At 48.7% G+C, this 17,503-nt stretch overlaps 1 protein-coding gene across 4 annotated transcripts; it reads right to left on the reverse strand.

Moving 5' to 3' along the window:
* Positions 1-1,071: 1,071 nt before the first annotated feature.
* nckap1 (NCK-associated protein 1) lies at positions 1,072-17,425 on the reverse strand. 4 transcript variants are annotated; one of them, XM_084667486.1, is made up of 32 exons: positions 17,146-17,425; positions 14,236-14,253; positions 12,080-12,190; positions 10,150-10,242; positions 9,889-9,945; positions 9,654-9,796; positions 9,412-9,502; positions 9,131-9,268; positions 8,983-9,031; positions 8,655-8,811; positions 8,332-8,388; positions 8,029-8,125; positions 7,631-7,737; positions 7,375-7,507; positions 7,152-7,233; positions 6,866-6,924; positions 6,392-6,537; positions 6,025-6,157; positions 5,352-5,471; positions 5,048-5,187; positions 4,654-4,785; positions 4,192-4,410; positions 3,751-3,881; positions 3,571-3,668; positions 3,391-3,484; positions 2,763-2,845; positions 2,579-2,659; positions 2,368-2,461; positions 2,138-2,254; positions 1,904-2,013; positions 1,723-1,812; positions 1,072-1,626 (listed from the first exon to the last, which is right to left on the reverse strand). In XM_084667486.1, the coding sequence occupies exons 1-32, from the start codon at positions 17,251-17,253 to the stop codon at positions 1,510-1,512; spliced, it is 3,405 nt and encodes a 1,134-aa protein (XP_084523612.1). In that variant the 5' UTR covers positions 17,254-17,425; the 3' UTR covers positions 1,072-1,509. The 4 variants fall into 4 exon arrangements, with proteins under 4 accessions (XP_084523612.1, XP_084523613.1, XP_084523615.1 ...); XM_084667487.1 differs by having other exon boundaries at positions 10,150-10,236; positions 17,146-17,424; XM_084667489.1 differs by lacking the exon at positions 14,236-14,253 and having other exon boundaries at positions 10,150-10,236; positions 17,146-17,424.
* Between the last annotated feature and the right edge of the window lie 78 nt (positions 17,426-17,503).

Consider the following 17,503-nt stretch of genomic DNA (forward strand, 5'->3'; position numbering starts at 1 on the left):
ACACCATCCATCAGCTCCGTCTGCTCTCCAGACATGACTGATGATGGGATGGTCTCCATGGCGACCCACGGCACCACGGCCATGGTGTGAGAACATTGAGGAAGTGAGAGAACAGACACCTGCTGCAAGGTCTGGAAGACTGGAGGGGTGGAGGATTGGCGGGATAGAAGGGTGGAGGACTGAATATCTCTACTTTGTGGAACGCTTCCAGAAAGTTCCAGCGCTGATATTAACAGCACCGTGAGCTCCGGGTGAATCATCCGTCTGAGTGGGTCCATGTGACATCATCAGCTGTGGTTTGCTCAGCTCTGTATTGTTCTGTCAGATAATACAGGCGCATTATAGACCCCTACAAAACAGGCTCGCTCGCCGATGTTGTGTTTGTGTGACACTGCGCTGTTTGACTGTGTGTGATTCATTTACATTTCAAAAGCTGGTGAGTAAACAGCAGCACCCGCGCCGCCCACCCAGTCCACCTCAAACCGCCGCCCCCTTTCCTCGCCCAGCACTTAAACACACACATGCACACACCACAGCACAAAACATGATAGTAGAATCCTAGTCTTTTATTCATGTTATGGAAGTTACAGTGGAATTCTCAAAAATTGAAAACATATAAAAAGTGGTTAAGGAAGAACAATTTATAAACATCCAATAAATATGTCTGAATGTTTATACCAGAGCAGAAAGGAGGGTGGTGGGGAGGGGGGGGGGGGGGGGGCAGGGGCGGAGCGGGGGGAGGGGGGGTTATGAGTTAGTTATAAAATTATACTATGTTTTTGTACAAACACCAGGTGCTTCTGGTCACTAAGCCAGTGTGCCGGCCTGCATGTCTCTCTGTTACACCCCCAGGGAGGATTTGGCAAATCATTCAGATCAAAACAAAACCTGTAAAAAACACACATGTTCACACTGAAGAAGAAAAGACCGCACAGAAGATACCCCACAAAATCTAAACCACCTAAAAAAGAAAGAATCACTGGTTTTGTCGTTGCGGCTGCAGCCCGTCATGATCGCAGCAGGATAGAGAGACACCCCCCCTAACCCCCCCCCCAACTCCCCTACCCCCCCCCCCCACCATTATCCACAACAGTTTATTTTATATCATCTCTACAATATGTTGAAACACCGATGCTTTGTCAAAAATGGATGTTTTAGTGTTTAGTGTCACTAGGATTTTTCTCTTTTTTTTTGTCGTTGTTTTGTTTGTTCGTTTTTCTTTTCTTAAATCAACCAAAACATACAGTATAGGCGACTATGACCTTTTTCAAAACGACGGCGCGTTAATATGATGTCATCGTGATGGAGGATGGCCGCAGTGTCGACAGCGGCCAGCGGAGGGCGACGGCGTCCCCGGGGTCTGGAGTGGCTTCCTGCTGGAGGGGAGCGTGGCTCTGGTCTGCTCTGATGACTCAGAGGAGGAATGGAGAGGAGGAGGCCACTGCAGACTGTTGGGACGGGGCCCGGGCCAGGGACTGAGTCCCCGTGCTGGGTTCTGGGTTCTGGGTCCTAGGCAGAGGCACTGATGCTCTGCTTGTACACGGCGTGGTAGGCATTCCTCAGGAGAACGTACGGGAAACACGACTCCAGCAGGTCCATGGTGAGGAACGGAGACTCCTGCACGATCTGGAACACACACACACACACACACTTCAGCAAGCCTGTTGGCGTGAGTGTGTGTGTGACAGCGTTGGAAGGGGAGAGGGAGGCTGCAGTACTGACCATGTCCAGCAGGAGGTAGACAGACTCTCGGTTGCGTGTTGTCATCTTGTCTGTTTCCTGACCGATCTTCAACAGGCTGGAGGAGGCCAGCTGCACACACGCATACAGGGTTAGCACTGCTCGTCAGGATTGATTTAAGTGTGTATTTATGCGTGTGTGTGTGTGTGTTTGTGGTACGTACAGCCAGGAACTCCTTGAGACGGTCCTCGATGCTTCCCTTGTGGATAGTAAAGAGAGCAGCAGCTATCTGGTTGATGGCCTTGGCCAAGCAGTGGATGTTGTTACAGTGGCCTGAGACGAGACAAACACACACAAAGCCTTAAAACTCGGCGTAGGATAACCGAAACGCAGCATCAGAACCCATCCGGAGACATTTCTGTTCCGATTTCCGCGGCATGGCGGTTGCCGTGGCTACCTTCGATCGCCGGGCTGTACTGGGACATGACGTTGCTGGCCAGCGTTGGCATGGAGACGGCCACAAACACCATCAGAAGACAGGCGATCTTGTACTCCTCCTCTGGACTGATGTTCTCTGCAACACACACACACACACAAACACTATTAATGACAGGCCAACTGAGAAAGGCGTGTGTAAAAATGTGTGTGCGTGCGTGTGTATGGTGTGTGGGTGTGTGTGTGTCTCACCAGACTTCTGGGAGGACAGCGCCACCACCAGTGCGGGGTCGATCTCGCAGGGCAGACCGGCCGCAGACGACAGCTCGTACACGTTCATGGCCACCTGCACACGCAGGAAGTGATGTCACACAGGTAAACACTGAACACGTGCGGGTGTGTGTGCGGGTACAGATAGAGGCGAGAGTGTGTTTTTAGATGCGTGTTTGTGTGCGCGTCCCACCTTCATGTCAGTCTCCCTGGGGATGTGATCTTTGAAGTCCTCCACAGAACTGACCAGGAAGGGGATATGACAGGACAGCACCTGGGGAGGGCGGGAGGGGGTTAGAGCACTGCTGCGTGATGGGTAGGATTGATGTGCCGGGATTGGCTGGGAGGTGTGCGGGGCTGTGTCTGGATTGGCTTACGTCGCGGAGTGCCTCTTGTGCGAGAGAGCGGAAGGAGAGGATGACGCCGATGATGGTCATCCTCTTCAGAACGCTGTCGACAGCTGGAACACAACGACAACACGGTCAGAGGTGAAGGCAGACAGGACAGAGACATGGAGAGAGAGGCACAGAGAGAGAGGCACAGAGAGAGAGAGAGAGAGAGAGAGAGAGAGAGAGAGAGAGAGAGAGAGAGAGAGAGAGAGAGAGAGAGAGAGAGAGAGAGAGAGAGAGAGAGAGAGAGAGAGAGAGAGAGAGAGAGAGAGAGAGAGAGAGAGAGAGAGAGAGAGAGAGAGAGAGAGAGAGAGAGAGAGAGAGAGAGAGAGAGAGAGAGAGAGAGAGAGAGAGAGAGAGAGAGATACAGAGAGAAAGATACAGAGAGAGAGATGCAGAGAGAGAGATACAGAGAGAGAGATACAGAGAGAGAGAGGTACAGAGAGAGAGAGAGAGAGAGAGAGAGAGAGATACAGAGAGAGAGATACAGAGAGAGAGATACAGAGAGAGAGATACAGAGAGAGAGATGCAGAGAGAGAGATACAGAGAGAGAGATACAGAGAGAGAGAGGTACAGAGAGAGAGAGAGAGAGAGAGAGAGAGAGAGACAGACTTACAGGAGAGCTTCTTGAAGAGCGCAGCCATCTGTTCTGGTTTGTCAAAGCTGGTCCTCATCTGAGTCAGCACCTCCACGTTGTCGACCACCAGTTTCTACAGGGAGAAATACCACTCATCACACCACCTGGTCTACCTGGCAGGGTTTAGATCAACTTGTGTGTGTGTGTGTGTGTTCTCACCTTGAGCTCTGCCACCTGGGAGGAGATGTGCCACATCAGACTCTCACTCAGGAACTTCATCCCGTACGGCCCCAGCAGCTCTGACAGGGAGCGCATCTCTGCAGCACACACACACCTCAGATTAGTATAACACTCCTGCTCAGATAGGGTTGTGTGTGTGTGTGTGTGCGGCATGCTCACCAGAGATGTCAGAATACTCCTCGGCGTTGAAGGTGAGCTCGTTCTCCGTGGGAAGGTTGACGAAGGCCTTCATGGCTGGGAAGTAGGCGATGTGGCCGTTACTGACCTGACGCAGCAGGGTCTCCAGGTACCTGCACACACACACACACACACATCATACAACTGAGTGTGTGCAGTCTTTTTTAAATGCATATCTAAACATGTGGCTGTTTGAATACCTAAGCATGTGAGAACTGCATGTGATTGTGTGTGTGTGTGTGTGTGATAGGGAGCGTGTGTGTGTGTGCGAGAGAGCGTGTGTGTGTGTGTGTGAGAGTGAGTGAGTGAGTGTGAGAGAGAGCGTGTGTGTGTGTGTGAGAGTGAGTGAGTGAGTGTGTGTGAGAGTGAGTGAGTGAGTAAATGAGTGTGAGAGAGAGCGTGTGTGTGTGTGTGTGTGCCCACCAGTTGGTGTAGAGGCTGGTGATGGTGGGTTCTCCATGACTGTCCAGGTGCTGGGTCTGCTGCAGCAGCACGTTGTTGAAGACGCGCGTGATGTCGATCTGCACGTAGTTCTCTATGGACTGCAGCACCGTCATGTAGGCCCGCACACTGGTCAGCAGCTCTGACGGCTTGGCGATCTCCTGCGTGGCCTGGTTATACATGGTCATCCCCACAATGGACCTGGGAGGGGGGGGGGGGAGGGTTAGGGTTGGCATACAACGCAGCCTATTTCGGGTTTGTGCTTCAGATGTGTGCCAGCTCGGTGTGATCGTGGTATACGTCGACCTTTCTAGTCTCAAGCTGTCTGGGAGACACTGGTGGTGTCTGAGAATGACAAGCACCCCCAGAATGGAACTCAATCACAAAATGAATGGACCGTGGGGTGTGTGTGGACCGTATATGTCTGTGTGTGTGTGTACGTACTTGGTGAAGCGTATCTCCAGGTGGGAGGTGAGGTACTCGCGAGGAGTGAAGGTGTGCTCCCACACCACCATGTTGGGCACGTAGTTGATGGAGAAGCAAAGCTCTGAGAGGGCGGTGTGCAGCTTGTCCAGACTGGAACACACACACACACACACACACACCATCAAACTGACTCTTATCACTGAAAAGATTCCCCAGACAGCCTCAGTCATTGATTAACACAACACCCCAACAGGCTTTCCACAACCCCCACACTCCCTCTCTCACCACCCACCCCCCCCCCCACACACACATACACAGTCTCTCTCTCACGCTCTCTCTCACCCTCCCCTCCACACACACCCCCCCGCCCCCCCTCCCCTCCACACCCCCCCCCCCCTCCCCCTGCTCCTACTTGGTGACCAGCAGTCTGTTCTTCCTCATGCTCTCCACCCCAGGCTTCTCTCTCTCCGGCTCGCCCTTCTTCCCCGTCTGCTTCTTAGACTTCTTGTTCACCGCCTGGCTGATGGTCTTAGCACAGTGCTTGGGCAGCAGCTGTGCACACACGCACGCACACACACACAGGGTCAGCAATAACTATCATAGACTTCATATACACTGTCAGACGGCAATTTGCTGTTTGTCTAAACGCGTGAGCGCGGGTGTCTGACCTTGTCACCGAGCAGGTGTGTGTGTGTATGTGTGTGGGGGAGTCTGACCTGGTCGCTCAGTGTGCACTGCTCAGTGCAGATGTCGGTGATGAGGTTGCGGGCCTGCTTGGCCATCTCGTCCAGGAACATGTTGCAGAGAGACAGGCTGCGGTCTCCAATGTGATGCCGCTGGGGGCAAGCACACACACACACAGGTAGTTAACTACTCAGGACCAGAGCATGGAGGTGGAGGGAGCTCACTGTCACCCACTGAGACACGCAGTCTCACACACAGTCACACACACACGCACACACTGAGACACGCAGTCACACACACGCACGCAGTCACACACACACACACCCACACACTGAGACACGCAGTCACACACACGCACGCAGTCACACACACAGACACACACACACTGAGACACGCAGTCACCCACTGAGACACGCAGTCACACACACAGTCACACACACACGCACACACACACACACAATGAGACACGCAGTCTCACACACACACTGAGACATGCAGTCACACACACTGAGACACGCAGACACACACACACTGAGACACGCAGTCACACACAGAGACACGCAGTAACCAGTCACACACACACAGTCACGCAGACACATACATTCATAGACAGGAGGAAGATGAGGATGAGGGTGAAGGAGGAGGATTGTTCCGAGGATGTGTGTGTGTGTGTGTGTGTGTGTGTGTCCAGGCTGCAGTCCTTACCTCCTCTGGGCAGAGCTCGTGGGTGCAGCTCATGAAGTGTGTGCAGAGCAGAGGGAAGGAGATGGAGTGGCGCGACTGAGAGGGCAGCTCCAGACACTGCTGGAACATCTTCTCAAATGCCCGGCTGTAGAAGCTACCAGAGACAGGAGGAGCACGTCACACAAGACATAACTATACCTGACCTCCACTGGAAGAATAGGGGTGAGGAGAGAAGTGAGGGGAGAGAGAGATAGAGAGAGAGATAGAGAGAGATAGAGATAGAGAGGTGGGGGTGAGGAGAGAGGTGGGGATTAGGAGAGAGGGAGGTAGGGGTGAGGAGAAGAAACTGAGGGGTTGTGGGGAGAGGGTGAGGAGGGCTGGGTTGTACCAGAAGATAGAGAGGTCTGAGGTCTCCACCAGCATCTCCACCAGGGAGTCCACCATCTTGGTGTGGAAGATGATGGTGTTCATCATCTTGCCCAGCTCACGGTGGTCCGCTATGCCCAGAGACGCCTTCGACACACTGGTGTAGGCCTGAAAAACACACAATTACTTCAGCTTGACATTTGAAATAAATATCTATATCAATAATATAAATATCTAGTTAGTCTAGCTAGTTAGCCTGGTCAGACTAGTTAGTCTAGCTCGTTAGCCTGGTCAGCCTGGCCAGTCTAGTTAGTCTAGCTAGTTAGCCTGGTCAGTCTCGTTAGTCTAGCTAGTTAGCCTGATCAGCCTGGTCAGTCTAGTTAGTCTAGCTAGTTAGCCTGGTCAGTCTAGTTAGTCTCGCTAGTTAGCCTGGTCAGTCTAGTTAGTCTAGCTAGTTACCCTGGTCAACCTGGTCAGTCTAGCTAGTATTACGTACCTGCAGACGAAACCAGTCCAGCCTCATGCCCCGGAAGTCAAACACGTCACCATCCTCCACTGTAACATGAACACAACCACACTGTAACCCCACTGTAACATGAACACAATCACACTAACAGAACACAACCCTACTGTAACATGAACACAACCCTACTGTAACCCCACTGTACCATGAACACAACCACACTGTAACATGAACACAACCCTACTGTAACCCCACTGCAACATGACCACATCGAAATAGTGGCAGGGCCAAAACCCCAGAGAGCCGTATCCACGGTTACCTTGTTTGACGCTGAGAGAGGTCATCGTGTTGACGAATGAGGACATGATGATCGACTCGTCCTCCGGACACACCGAAAGGTTCTGCAGGAGAGATCCGCTTAGAAAGGCCTCTCGGGGGGGGGAGGGGGTGTACGTGATGCACGTCATGCTTGGTACACACGCATGTCAACCAATCCAGCGTCAGGTGTAACGTGCGTACGCGTGCGTGCGTGTGTCACCCACCTGCACCAGCTCGTTGAGCACCACGGCATCGAAGCCGGACAGGTACTGGACGTAGTAGCGCTGCATCACCGGGCCGTACTTCCTGACGTGAGCCCTCAGCTCCTCCATGTAGAAGATCAGCTCTGCTATGTGTCTGAGGACAGGGGCGGTACGAGGGAGCTCAGCTCATGTCCGTTCTGCACCGTTATTCGCGTGGCGTGTAAGAGTGTCCGGCATGGACTCTGGATCCCACCCCCCCCCCCTCCCTCCATCTTACTTGTCGATGAAGTCGTCTGTGCTCTTCTTCTGGATGTTGTCGGCGTGCCGCAGCAGCCAGATAATCTCATCGCGGGCGAACGACAGAGCCATGAACACAAACAGAGCCTGGGTACGAGGGAGAGAGATGTGAACACACGGGTGAAACTGTGTGTGTGTGAGTGAGTGAGTGAGTGAGTGAGTTTTTCAATTTCAATGAAATGTATTTGATCAAGAGGGACAGTGTGCATTCATGAACATTAAAATGTAAATGCACCCAATTATAGCCAAAAGGCTCATTTCCGCTGGCAGAGAGAGAGATGGTGTTTTCTGTGAGTATGTGTGTATGACAGATTGTGTGTGTGTGACAGAGACAGACAGACAGACAGACAGACAGAGACAGAGAGATTCTGTGTGTACCTTGGGACCCAGCAGACCAGGCTGGTCAGCGAGGACAGTAGCCAGCTCCTTCAGAGCAGACCTCAGGAACTTACGCCTTTCTCTGTGCATTGAACCACTGTAACACGAACACACACGCGTAGGCGCGCGCGCGCACAGTTAATGCTTCATACATCATTTACTCAGGTTAATAAATGGTTGAGAAGATGGAGATAGAGAGGAGAAGGAGGTGAGAGAAAATGGAGGAGCAGAAAAAGGTGAAAGGTTGGGTGGAAAGGGGGGGGGAGGAGAGACAGAAGAGAGGGCAGAGGAGGGGGTACGTACGCGTGAGAGAGGGCCTGCTCCTTGCACTCTCTGATGTCATTGATACGTTTATTGTAGCTGAAACACAGGAGACGTGGTTTACACAAACCGACATGCACGTGCATTCATACGCCGTGTCTACATGCGAGTGTGTGTGTATGCTATGTCTGTGTGTGCGCGTTCTCGTGTGTACCGTGTGTGTTCAGGGGTGTGTGTGTGTTCAGGTGTGTGTGTGTGTGTTCAGGTGTGTGTGTGTGTCCCTGTACTTACTGTGAGTCGCTCTGGATGAGAGCGTCTGCTAAATGACTAAAAGGAAATGTGTTCAGGTGTGCGTGTTGCCTCACCCGCGGATGTTTACAAACAGGTCCTCGGCGGCCTTGTGTATGTGGAACACCTCGTCCCTGAACAGGCACAGGCAGGTGGAGCTCTGCAGGGCCAGCTTCCACAGGCTGAGGGCCGCCGCGTCGCTGCTCAGCACCGCGTGGCACAGGATGAACCCAACTGCGGGGACGCAGGGCGTTAGCGCGCGCCATTCACCCCAATGGAAATGTTAGCATGATGCTAAACCCAATGCTGACTTGCTCAAGGTTGCCACTGTGAAACTCATGTTGTCGGTAGGTGTGCGTGTATGACAGCCTGAGTGCATGTGATGGTAATGAGAGGTTCACTTACACACGATCCATTTCTCCATGGCGTCCAGGGACAAATATTCACATGGCATCTGCAACGAACAGCAACATTGGTCCCACTTCTAACACTGTGTCTGATTGGCAGGTGCTGGGTGTGGACAGTGTCTGATTGGCCAGGGCAGGCTACTGACCGTGTCTGATTGGGCAGGGTTCAGCATGGTGCTGGGGGCGCTGATGAGACTGAGCAGCTGAGCGTTCCTCCACTGGTCAGCTGACAGGTTCCTCCTGGGGTAGACCATCTGAAGAGACACCAGAGCCTCCGACAGAGACTGGAGAGTGGAGAAGATAAAAAGAAAGGAGTGGAGGGTGGAGGAGGAGAGGAAAACAAGTGGAAAACGTAAGTATGACCAGTGTGGCTACCTCCTGTATAGCCAGACTACCTGTCACGGGTCCTGTGGCTAGCCTAACTCACCTTGCCGTGAGGGACAAACTCTTCCATCATCATCTTCAGGGGGTTCTCGTAATCTACGATCATCTGCCCCAGACGGGGGTACTCCCGGTCACTATGGCAACGCAGAACACAGTCACCAACACACCCCATCATTACCCTACCTGTGGTCACATGAACAGGCTGGTAAAAGATTTAGTGGGCTAGCAGTGTCTAGTGCCAACAGGCATCACAGTCCACTATTAGGATTAGCGGGCTAGCAGTACCTAGCGCCGTGGGTCATCTCGTGGGCGTAGTTGTAAAGGCCGATGATGGCCTTCCTCTCCTCGATTCTGGACAGCAGCATCATTAGTGTTGTGTAGGTCACCACTAGATCCAGGTAGTTCTTGGTCAGGTCAAAGTTCACCGTCTACACAGACAAAAGAGGCACTTCTGTACAACTGGCTGCTACGGAAACCCCCGAGATTCTCTTCTTTCATAGGGACGTAGAGACAGACTTACAATATCAAAGAAGACTTGGCAGGCATCAATAGTGTTCAGTAGTTCACAGACATGGTCCTAGGAGAAGAAGATATGGTGTTAGCTCATGTTCACATATTCTAACAGTCAAGGGGGAATAATCCCCAGTACAGAATAGAATATTCAGGACAAATCCAGGAATTCATAACTCGAATATTTGCACCAAATGTATAACATTCAAACAGCACTCAGACAAGGTTTCAGTGGTCTAGCTACAGTGTTTCCTCCCTGGTGGAGCCTGACCTTGAATTCCATGACATCGACAAAGGTGAAGTAGTATAGGGCTAGGTTCTTCAGGATCTCAGACTTCTCCTTCTGCAGCTGGGCGAGCTGTTGCTGTGGACACACGCATACACAGACACACACGTCAGGGCCACAGCCATGTAGCGTGTTCCAACAGACATGTGACTAGTAAAGACCAAGTAACATGTCCAGCGTTCCACAGTCGGGTCAGAGCTGCCAGGCAGACTTATGTCTCTAGTAGGTGCAGTCTGGCTACTGGACATGAGCCTTGCAGTCAAGCAGTCAGCTGCTAAGCTACTGTTTTAACCCTTCAACTGTTTTAAGGCCCTCTTCAACCCTTTAGATCTCATTGGTTGGTGACCTCAAAACACACATGAAGTGGCCAGTGGAATACTGTGAAATATAATATTAATTAATGTCATATTAGCTCATTAGTTTGACATTGTTGTCTGAGCTTCTACATACTAAGCTAACTAGTGGGGATTTCAAAGCAGCTACATGCTATGCTAATTAGGGGCATGCGATTTCTAGGCAGCTACATGCTATGCTAATTAGCGGGCAGGGGATTTCTAGGTTGCCACAGCCACTGCATATGTGCTCCAAGGTCAGGTTAGTCAGAAAGTCACTTCAGAGTCAAGTGGACCAGAGTATACACAGGAAGACCCATATTAGCCATTCTCGCTTGCGGTGCTGGGGAAAAGGGTCGCCATATTTTACTGTGAGTAGCTTGGTGGTAATTCAACTAGCTAGTGTGTTTTCAATAGTTCATTAATATAACTTAAAACTATTCAGTGGTATAGTAAACTATAGAAACCACAACGGTTAACTGCACTACATTCATGACCATTTATTTTTTTAAGAAATGACTACTGATCAGTCTTTGTCTTCTACCCCACTATATTAGATTTTGTGAATTTAATGGGGATTATTCTTCTTACAAAATATCTCTCTGTGTCTCTCAAAGCACAATAAATGCTAGTCCCAGTTAACTACATGCTGTAGTAACTTCCTTTTCATACTAGATTCCCCAACACTGCTCACATAGGTCAAACACATGCAGGCAGCTTGAGCTACCAAAGCCACCGGAAATGTTTTTGTCAATTCCAACTCATGTATACTCCACACTGAATATCCAATACATTAACTCCATAGATGTCCCACTGTTTAACTTAAATCTAAGTTGAAGTGTATGTCAGCCAGGACTAACTGTGACAGTACAGTTCCTACAATACCAGCTTGACAGAAAGTCTGCAGCACTAAACCACAGAACCCAAGACCTGATGCAGAATGAGACTGAAGCTCATGGATAGTTTGACCAACAGGAGACCAGAATGAGGACTGTTTGTCCAGTAGGAGACTGGGAGGGGGAAATATTATTCAGGTTGTGGGTTCCTTGGGTCTAGGTGGTTTTCAGCTGACTAAAGCTGTTCTACCACACAAACCAAGATGAAGCAAAGCTTAGCAAAGCAAAATAGAACAAAATCGAACAAACTTACCAAAAAGAACAATCCAGAAAAAGCCAAGTTAAGGCATGCAAAACAAAACATAGAAAAAAGGACAAACAAAGAAAACAACGTAAGGGACCAGTTGACAGTTAAATGTGATGAAGCTGTACATTGTTCTGAGCCAGTTAGCAACACAATAACACAGCAAAGCTAACAGTCTGAACCTGATCCAAGAGCAAAGCTAACATTCTGACCAATACCACAAAATCAGCTCTGATACATCTGACAAGACATACAAAGATAAGAATCAATCAATGGTATGGTTATGTGATCATAAAATTACTTTGCATTCAAAAACATGCACACACATACAAACACACAAGCACGCACAACTCATCCAATCAACACCAAACAAAAACATTGAGATCCTGATAATGGTGGATGACAACTTCCTGTCTGACAGGAAGTGAGTGGACACGACTTACGTTGTTGTTCCTGGTCTCGACAGCAGGGAACTTCCGGACGATGAACTTGACAGCCGACTCCAGGTTCTTGTCCACCAGGTATGAGGGCTTGGCCTTGGGGTCTCCACATGCCTGAGGGGGGAGCGGGTAGAGCAGAGGACAGATCAACATGGCACAGCCACAGCTCCAGCAGCCTAGCAGACATCCAGCATGTGCGTGTTAGTGGAAAAGGGCTGAGTGTTACATGGGCATGACCAGCAGGATGAGGGGAGATGAACACAGCTTGAGGATGAATAGGAGACAGTACAGAGAAACTGAAGAGAAAGAGGGAGGAGGAAAAGACAGAACGAGAGAGAGAGACAGATGAAAGAAAAACGGAAAATGAGGGCAAGCACGTGCAGGAGAGAGAAATGAATTGAGAGAAAAGAGAGGGGGAAAAGGAGGGAATTGAGAGAGAGCCCTGGCTAAGAATGTTCCCTGTGTTTGTCTTAGCTTTTAGCTGCCTCAATCATTCAAGTCCCAAAGGATTCAGAAGTTTAGTTCTGCTTGGTTTGTCCTGTCTAGTCCACTAGTTTTCCACTGGGTGGCGCTCTCAGGGTGATTGCTCTAACATTAACTGGGTGTAGAAGCAGACGTGCATTGTGGGAGACGTAGTGTTATGTGATGAGGATGAGGCTGCGCATGCGTGTGCAAGAACACAGATTGTAGTGATGGCGTCTACACCTTATTAGTTGTAAGCTGCTATAAGCTGCCTTAAAAACTTACTCTCACCAGGAGGCTGAACACATTAAGACTGTCAACAGCAACAACAACAGACACACAGCCGTCCATACCTTTTCTACCTACACCTTCACCACCTCTCTGTATGCTTATGTAGTGTTATGATCTGCCATTACAGCAGCAACCTCACATTACGGCTTGACAGCCACACACAGCAGCTTTTCATTTTGCATGGTATTGGCAATTGCCAAAATACAAAATGAAACGATAAAGCACAGACGACACAGGCTTGAGTCAGCTGGTGCTTGTTTCCTCACTACAAGTAGGTTATTATGGGTAAGTCTCCAGCTGGACTAAAGCCTGGTAGTGTTCCTACACTCACCATTCTGTCCTACTTGGTGCAGCCTCTCTCAAGTCAGTTAGCTTCTCTAACAAGTCAGTTAGCTTCTCTAACAGAGGGATTTTAATTTGGTGTGAAGGTCATCACATTGAGTTAGCCTAAGCATGCTAGTGTGTAAAACACACATCCAGTTGGTTAGGATTAGCTTATGTTAAAGGTACACATGCAAATGGGTAGCATTAGCTTATTTTCTGGACTACACACAAATGGTTAGCATCAACTACAGATACATAGGTTAGCATTTTCTTGTGTCTCAAATGAAGTTACAGTTAGTTAAAGATACAGTTAGTTAGCATGAGCTTGTGGCTCAGCTGAAGCTACAGTTAGTTACCATTAGCTTGTGGTTGAGCTACAAAAATAGGTGATTAGCATTAGCTTGTAGCTGTACTTAAAAAATTGATGGTTAGCATTAGCAACACAGATTTCTGAGGGACAAGGACTAGTCAAACAGAGGGTGAGACAACACAGAGCACTCCCTAACTTACACACAGACAGACACTACAGCTAGCATTCACTGGAGGCCATATTAGCATGAAGATGATTGCCAAGTCTTGTCATGATTATTATCTAGCCTGGAATGTAGATAGTCTAACATGCAAGCCTTGTCGTATTAGCTAGTCTAGCACATATGCTCCTGCATTGTTTTGTCGTCACATTAATTAGCACTATAGATAGTCTTGTACATCATATCAAAGCAATCCTTGTTTCAATCCTTTTATGGGATCACATAAAAGCTACCCTTGTAGCTAGCCTAGTACAAAGCTAATACTCTCCAGTGAGACCCTCACACAGAAGCCAGCGTACACACTTCCTGTGTCGAGACATGCTATCCCAAAACTTCCTGTCTGGAGAAAATAAAAAGACAGCACAGATTCTGAGGAAATTGTCAGGCTCTGTTGCGTTTAAAATAGGGTATCTCATTCACCAGTGCTAGGGTACACCAGTAACATAGAAAGGGGGGGATGGAACATGGGACTAGGCAGAGAGCGAGAGGAGGGGAGAGGGGAAGGAGGAGAAGGAGGTTGAGATTCAGGGAAGGTGAGAAAGCTGTGCAAACCTTCCAAACTTGTCCTTGCTGGGGGGGAAGCGTTGTAACAGAAAGAGAGAGAGGTAGACATCAAAACAGGCTCCAAAGCAACTAACATGCAGAGCTAGTTCAAACAAGGGCTTAGATAAACAGAACAGGTGTTAGGCTACATGGTTCCATGTGGGGGCAGCAGAGTGAACCACCCCTAACTACTGAGGCGCTGCCCCATCCTGGCTCTGTACACAACCTGACATCGCTGGACGAGACAGAGGTCTACACTTCCTGTTCCTGTTGACCTCTGGCTGCCCCCTGACCTCGGTGCTGGGTAGGGGGGGAGGGTCAGGGGAGAGGCAGAGGGAACAGCATGCATGGGTAGCACAGAAGGTCACCTATTCTAGAACAACCCCGTTTCAGAGAGCATTGTATACCACAATATCAGTAGGGTGTTATTTTCAAACTGCATTTATTGATGTGAGAAAAATACATTCCAGCGCTTATACATTACTGGTTCGGGCTTTAGACAGATTACACTGCTGACTGAGTATAGACATATTCCTGTACTTGAACTTGGAGGTTTCCAGCTATAAACATATTTCAGTGCTTATACATGACTGGTTCTGGTTATATGTTCTTGGCTGGTTATGGCCTAGTCACACGTTTTAGTCACAGTATGGACTACAGCATCACCAGGCCTGTTTATATGGTGTTGATTGACTGCTAACTTACTGATTGATCAAACTGAAGGCATGTTGCTGGCTATTTGTGTTACTGTAGCTTAGTCCTTAACCTTAAATGCCCGACATTATCACGTGTATTGGGCAACCATGGTATGGATGTGGCATTTCCTTGAAATTCTTTAGATCATATGGCAGTGCTTCTCAAACTTGTTGTCCCAGGGACCAGCAAAGGATGACCATCTTATATATGGACCAAAAAACATTTTCCTTTTTTTCCTTCTGCATCAAGCTGCCCATTGCTAATTTCTCAGTTGTCCTTACATCTGATCATGCCTAGCTACTGACTCATTCTCCTCATTCTTTGAAGGAATACAAAGAAAAAGGAAGAGAGACTATGCTGCAGACTAGCACCAGTCTACAGACCTGGTTTTGAAAAACACACCTATATTGCTGTGTGTCAATTACACCTATGTCAATGCATGACATCACTGATGACCTGGTCTAAGCTGGGAACCAATGCACTGCTAGTAACATCGTCATGGAAACACGGTAACCTGACATGCTGATATGAGGAGGTAGATTCTGCTGCTCTCTACTGCTCTGGCTGCATCTCCAGTGAGCCTGTTGCTAAGCAACAGGGCCACTGCATGTGCAGTTACAGTTCTGTAGACTAGAAAACATTGACAGCCATTACATAACACAACCATGCTTGCCTTTCTAATATAACATGACCAAGCTAGGCTTAATAATGTAACATGACAATGTCAACCTTTCTAATATAACATGACCATGCTAGGCTTTCTAACATAATAATATAACCAAGCTAGACTTTCTAACATAAGATGACCATACAAGCCTTTCTAACCTAATATGACCAAGCTAGGCTTTTGGTTTAATATGACGAAGTAGCCAAAGTTTATTTATTTATGTTATATTGTGCTTGATATACAGTATAATGCAGAATGACATGGCAGTGCAGACTAACTGTTACTGGTATAGCTGAGATAGACAGAGTGGGCAGGTTGCTGTCTTTTCAGAACAGGTGCTGTGCTCTACTGATTGGACAGATATCCTGACTGAGGAGCAGAGCTCTCCTGATTGGACAGATATCCTGGCTGAGGAGCAGAGTTCCACTGATTGGGCACATCCTGGCTGAAGAACAGAGCTCTCCTGATTGGACAGATGAGCCAGGAACCAGATGATTAAGGAACCAGGAAGGAGGTATTTAATGTGGAGTGATTACAGACTTTATTATGCCTCAGAAGTGACAATCAGAACAGTCCTATCATGAGGACTAGATTGGGTTCATGTATGTGTGTTGAAGGCCTGGTTGTGTGTATCCCAAGAGACATTAAACAATCTCCACCTGTATGTATGGTCCAAATCTGTCTGCCTGTCTGTCTGTCTGATAAAAACTTGGCGATCTAGGGCTAGGGAGTGTCCAAACACAAATTAACAAATAGGCCTAGGTCATTACATGGGGCTTACAGTGATCCCTACTTTTCTCACTATTTCTCTACTACTATTTCTTCATATCTCTTCCTCCCTCCTCTCACTCTCTTCCGCCCACACATTCACCCACATACGCACGCTCAAAAATTCCAAAACATTCAGTCAAATAGTCTTCTTTTTGTCGTATACTCTACATCTCTTTTTGGGCTCTGGATCACCAAATCCAATTCTGTCACTCTAACTGCCATCCCGACTTTCTCTGTCACGGCGGGTACAGATTACAGTTAATAGTTCTGATTTGTGCTGCTGGCCGTGATTTGCTGTCAGCTCAAGCACCAAAACCACCCATCAACCAGAGAGCGTCAACACCCATGGGCTCAAGAATCCGATCCTGGCTAGCTAACTAGCTAGCTACTGTTTAAATAACGATATATACCATTGGAAAATAACTGTTAACTACTTTGCCGATAAATATTAAAATGGCCTGAAACCGAGCTAGATAGATTTACTTCACAGCCGCCATAGGTTGCCTAATGTTACAGTCACACAACGATTAGGTAGCTAGCTACGCTAGTACAGCTAGCTACTACTACTACTAGCCTGCCGACATCTACTAGCAAATTGGGCCTTGGAAGCATTCCCTTCTCTTCCCGATATTTCGCAGGCATAACTAGCCAGAAAGCCATCACAGTAACTACGGCTAAGAATCCAGCTAGCAACTATAGGAACGGAGGCAATTATAGGGACATTCTTAACTAAGGCATGACAATATTATATTTTTATTGTATTGAAGTAAAGATATATCAACTACCTTTTTGATGTTATAGATGCGGGTGAGCATCCCGATCCCCCGATCATTGAGGATGGTGAGTTTCTCCGCCAGCTTCTGCTGGCTCGGCTGCATTACGCCCCGCGACATGGTTCTGGATCAGGCTGCTGCTCGAACCAAAACGCGTCGGATGTCTTTGCAATGTAGTGTGGCTACAATAAATACTAAGAAAATCGTGTTTTAGAGTTAGATTTCACCCATATTCAAGGAAAACAGCTAGGCTATCTCCCCGCACTCCACCCGCTGTCTCCCTGTTTTTTTCGCTCCGGCTAGAAGATAGGTGTTGCCCTCTTTCGCTCAGAACGAGGCTGTTTCCTGCAACACGACGCACATACCGGAT

Source organism: Hypomesus nipponensis, chromosome 12 (genome assembly GCF_054491055.1).
Source record: "Hypomesus nipponensis isolate SF chromosome 12, ASM5449105v1, whole genome shotgun sequence".
Classification (NCBI taxonomy): domain Eukaryota; kingdom Metazoa; phylum Chordata; class Actinopteri; order Osmeriformes; family Osmeridae; genus Hypomesus; species Hypomesus nipponensis.

Coding starts and splice junctions, on each gene's coding strand:
- nckap1 (XM_084667486.1), bottom strand. CDS start 17,253: ATGTCGCGGGGCGTAATGCAGCCGAGCCAGCAGAAGCTGGCGGAGAAA. Junction 2,660..2,762: donor CACAAGAGGCACTCCGCGAC/GTAAGCCAATCC, acceptor CGCCCTCCCCAG/GTGCTGTCCTGTCATATCCC. Junction 1,813..1,903: donor GTCTCAAGGAGTTCCTGGCT/GTACGTACCACA, acceptor GCGTGTGTGCAG/CTGGCCTCCTCCAGCCTGTT.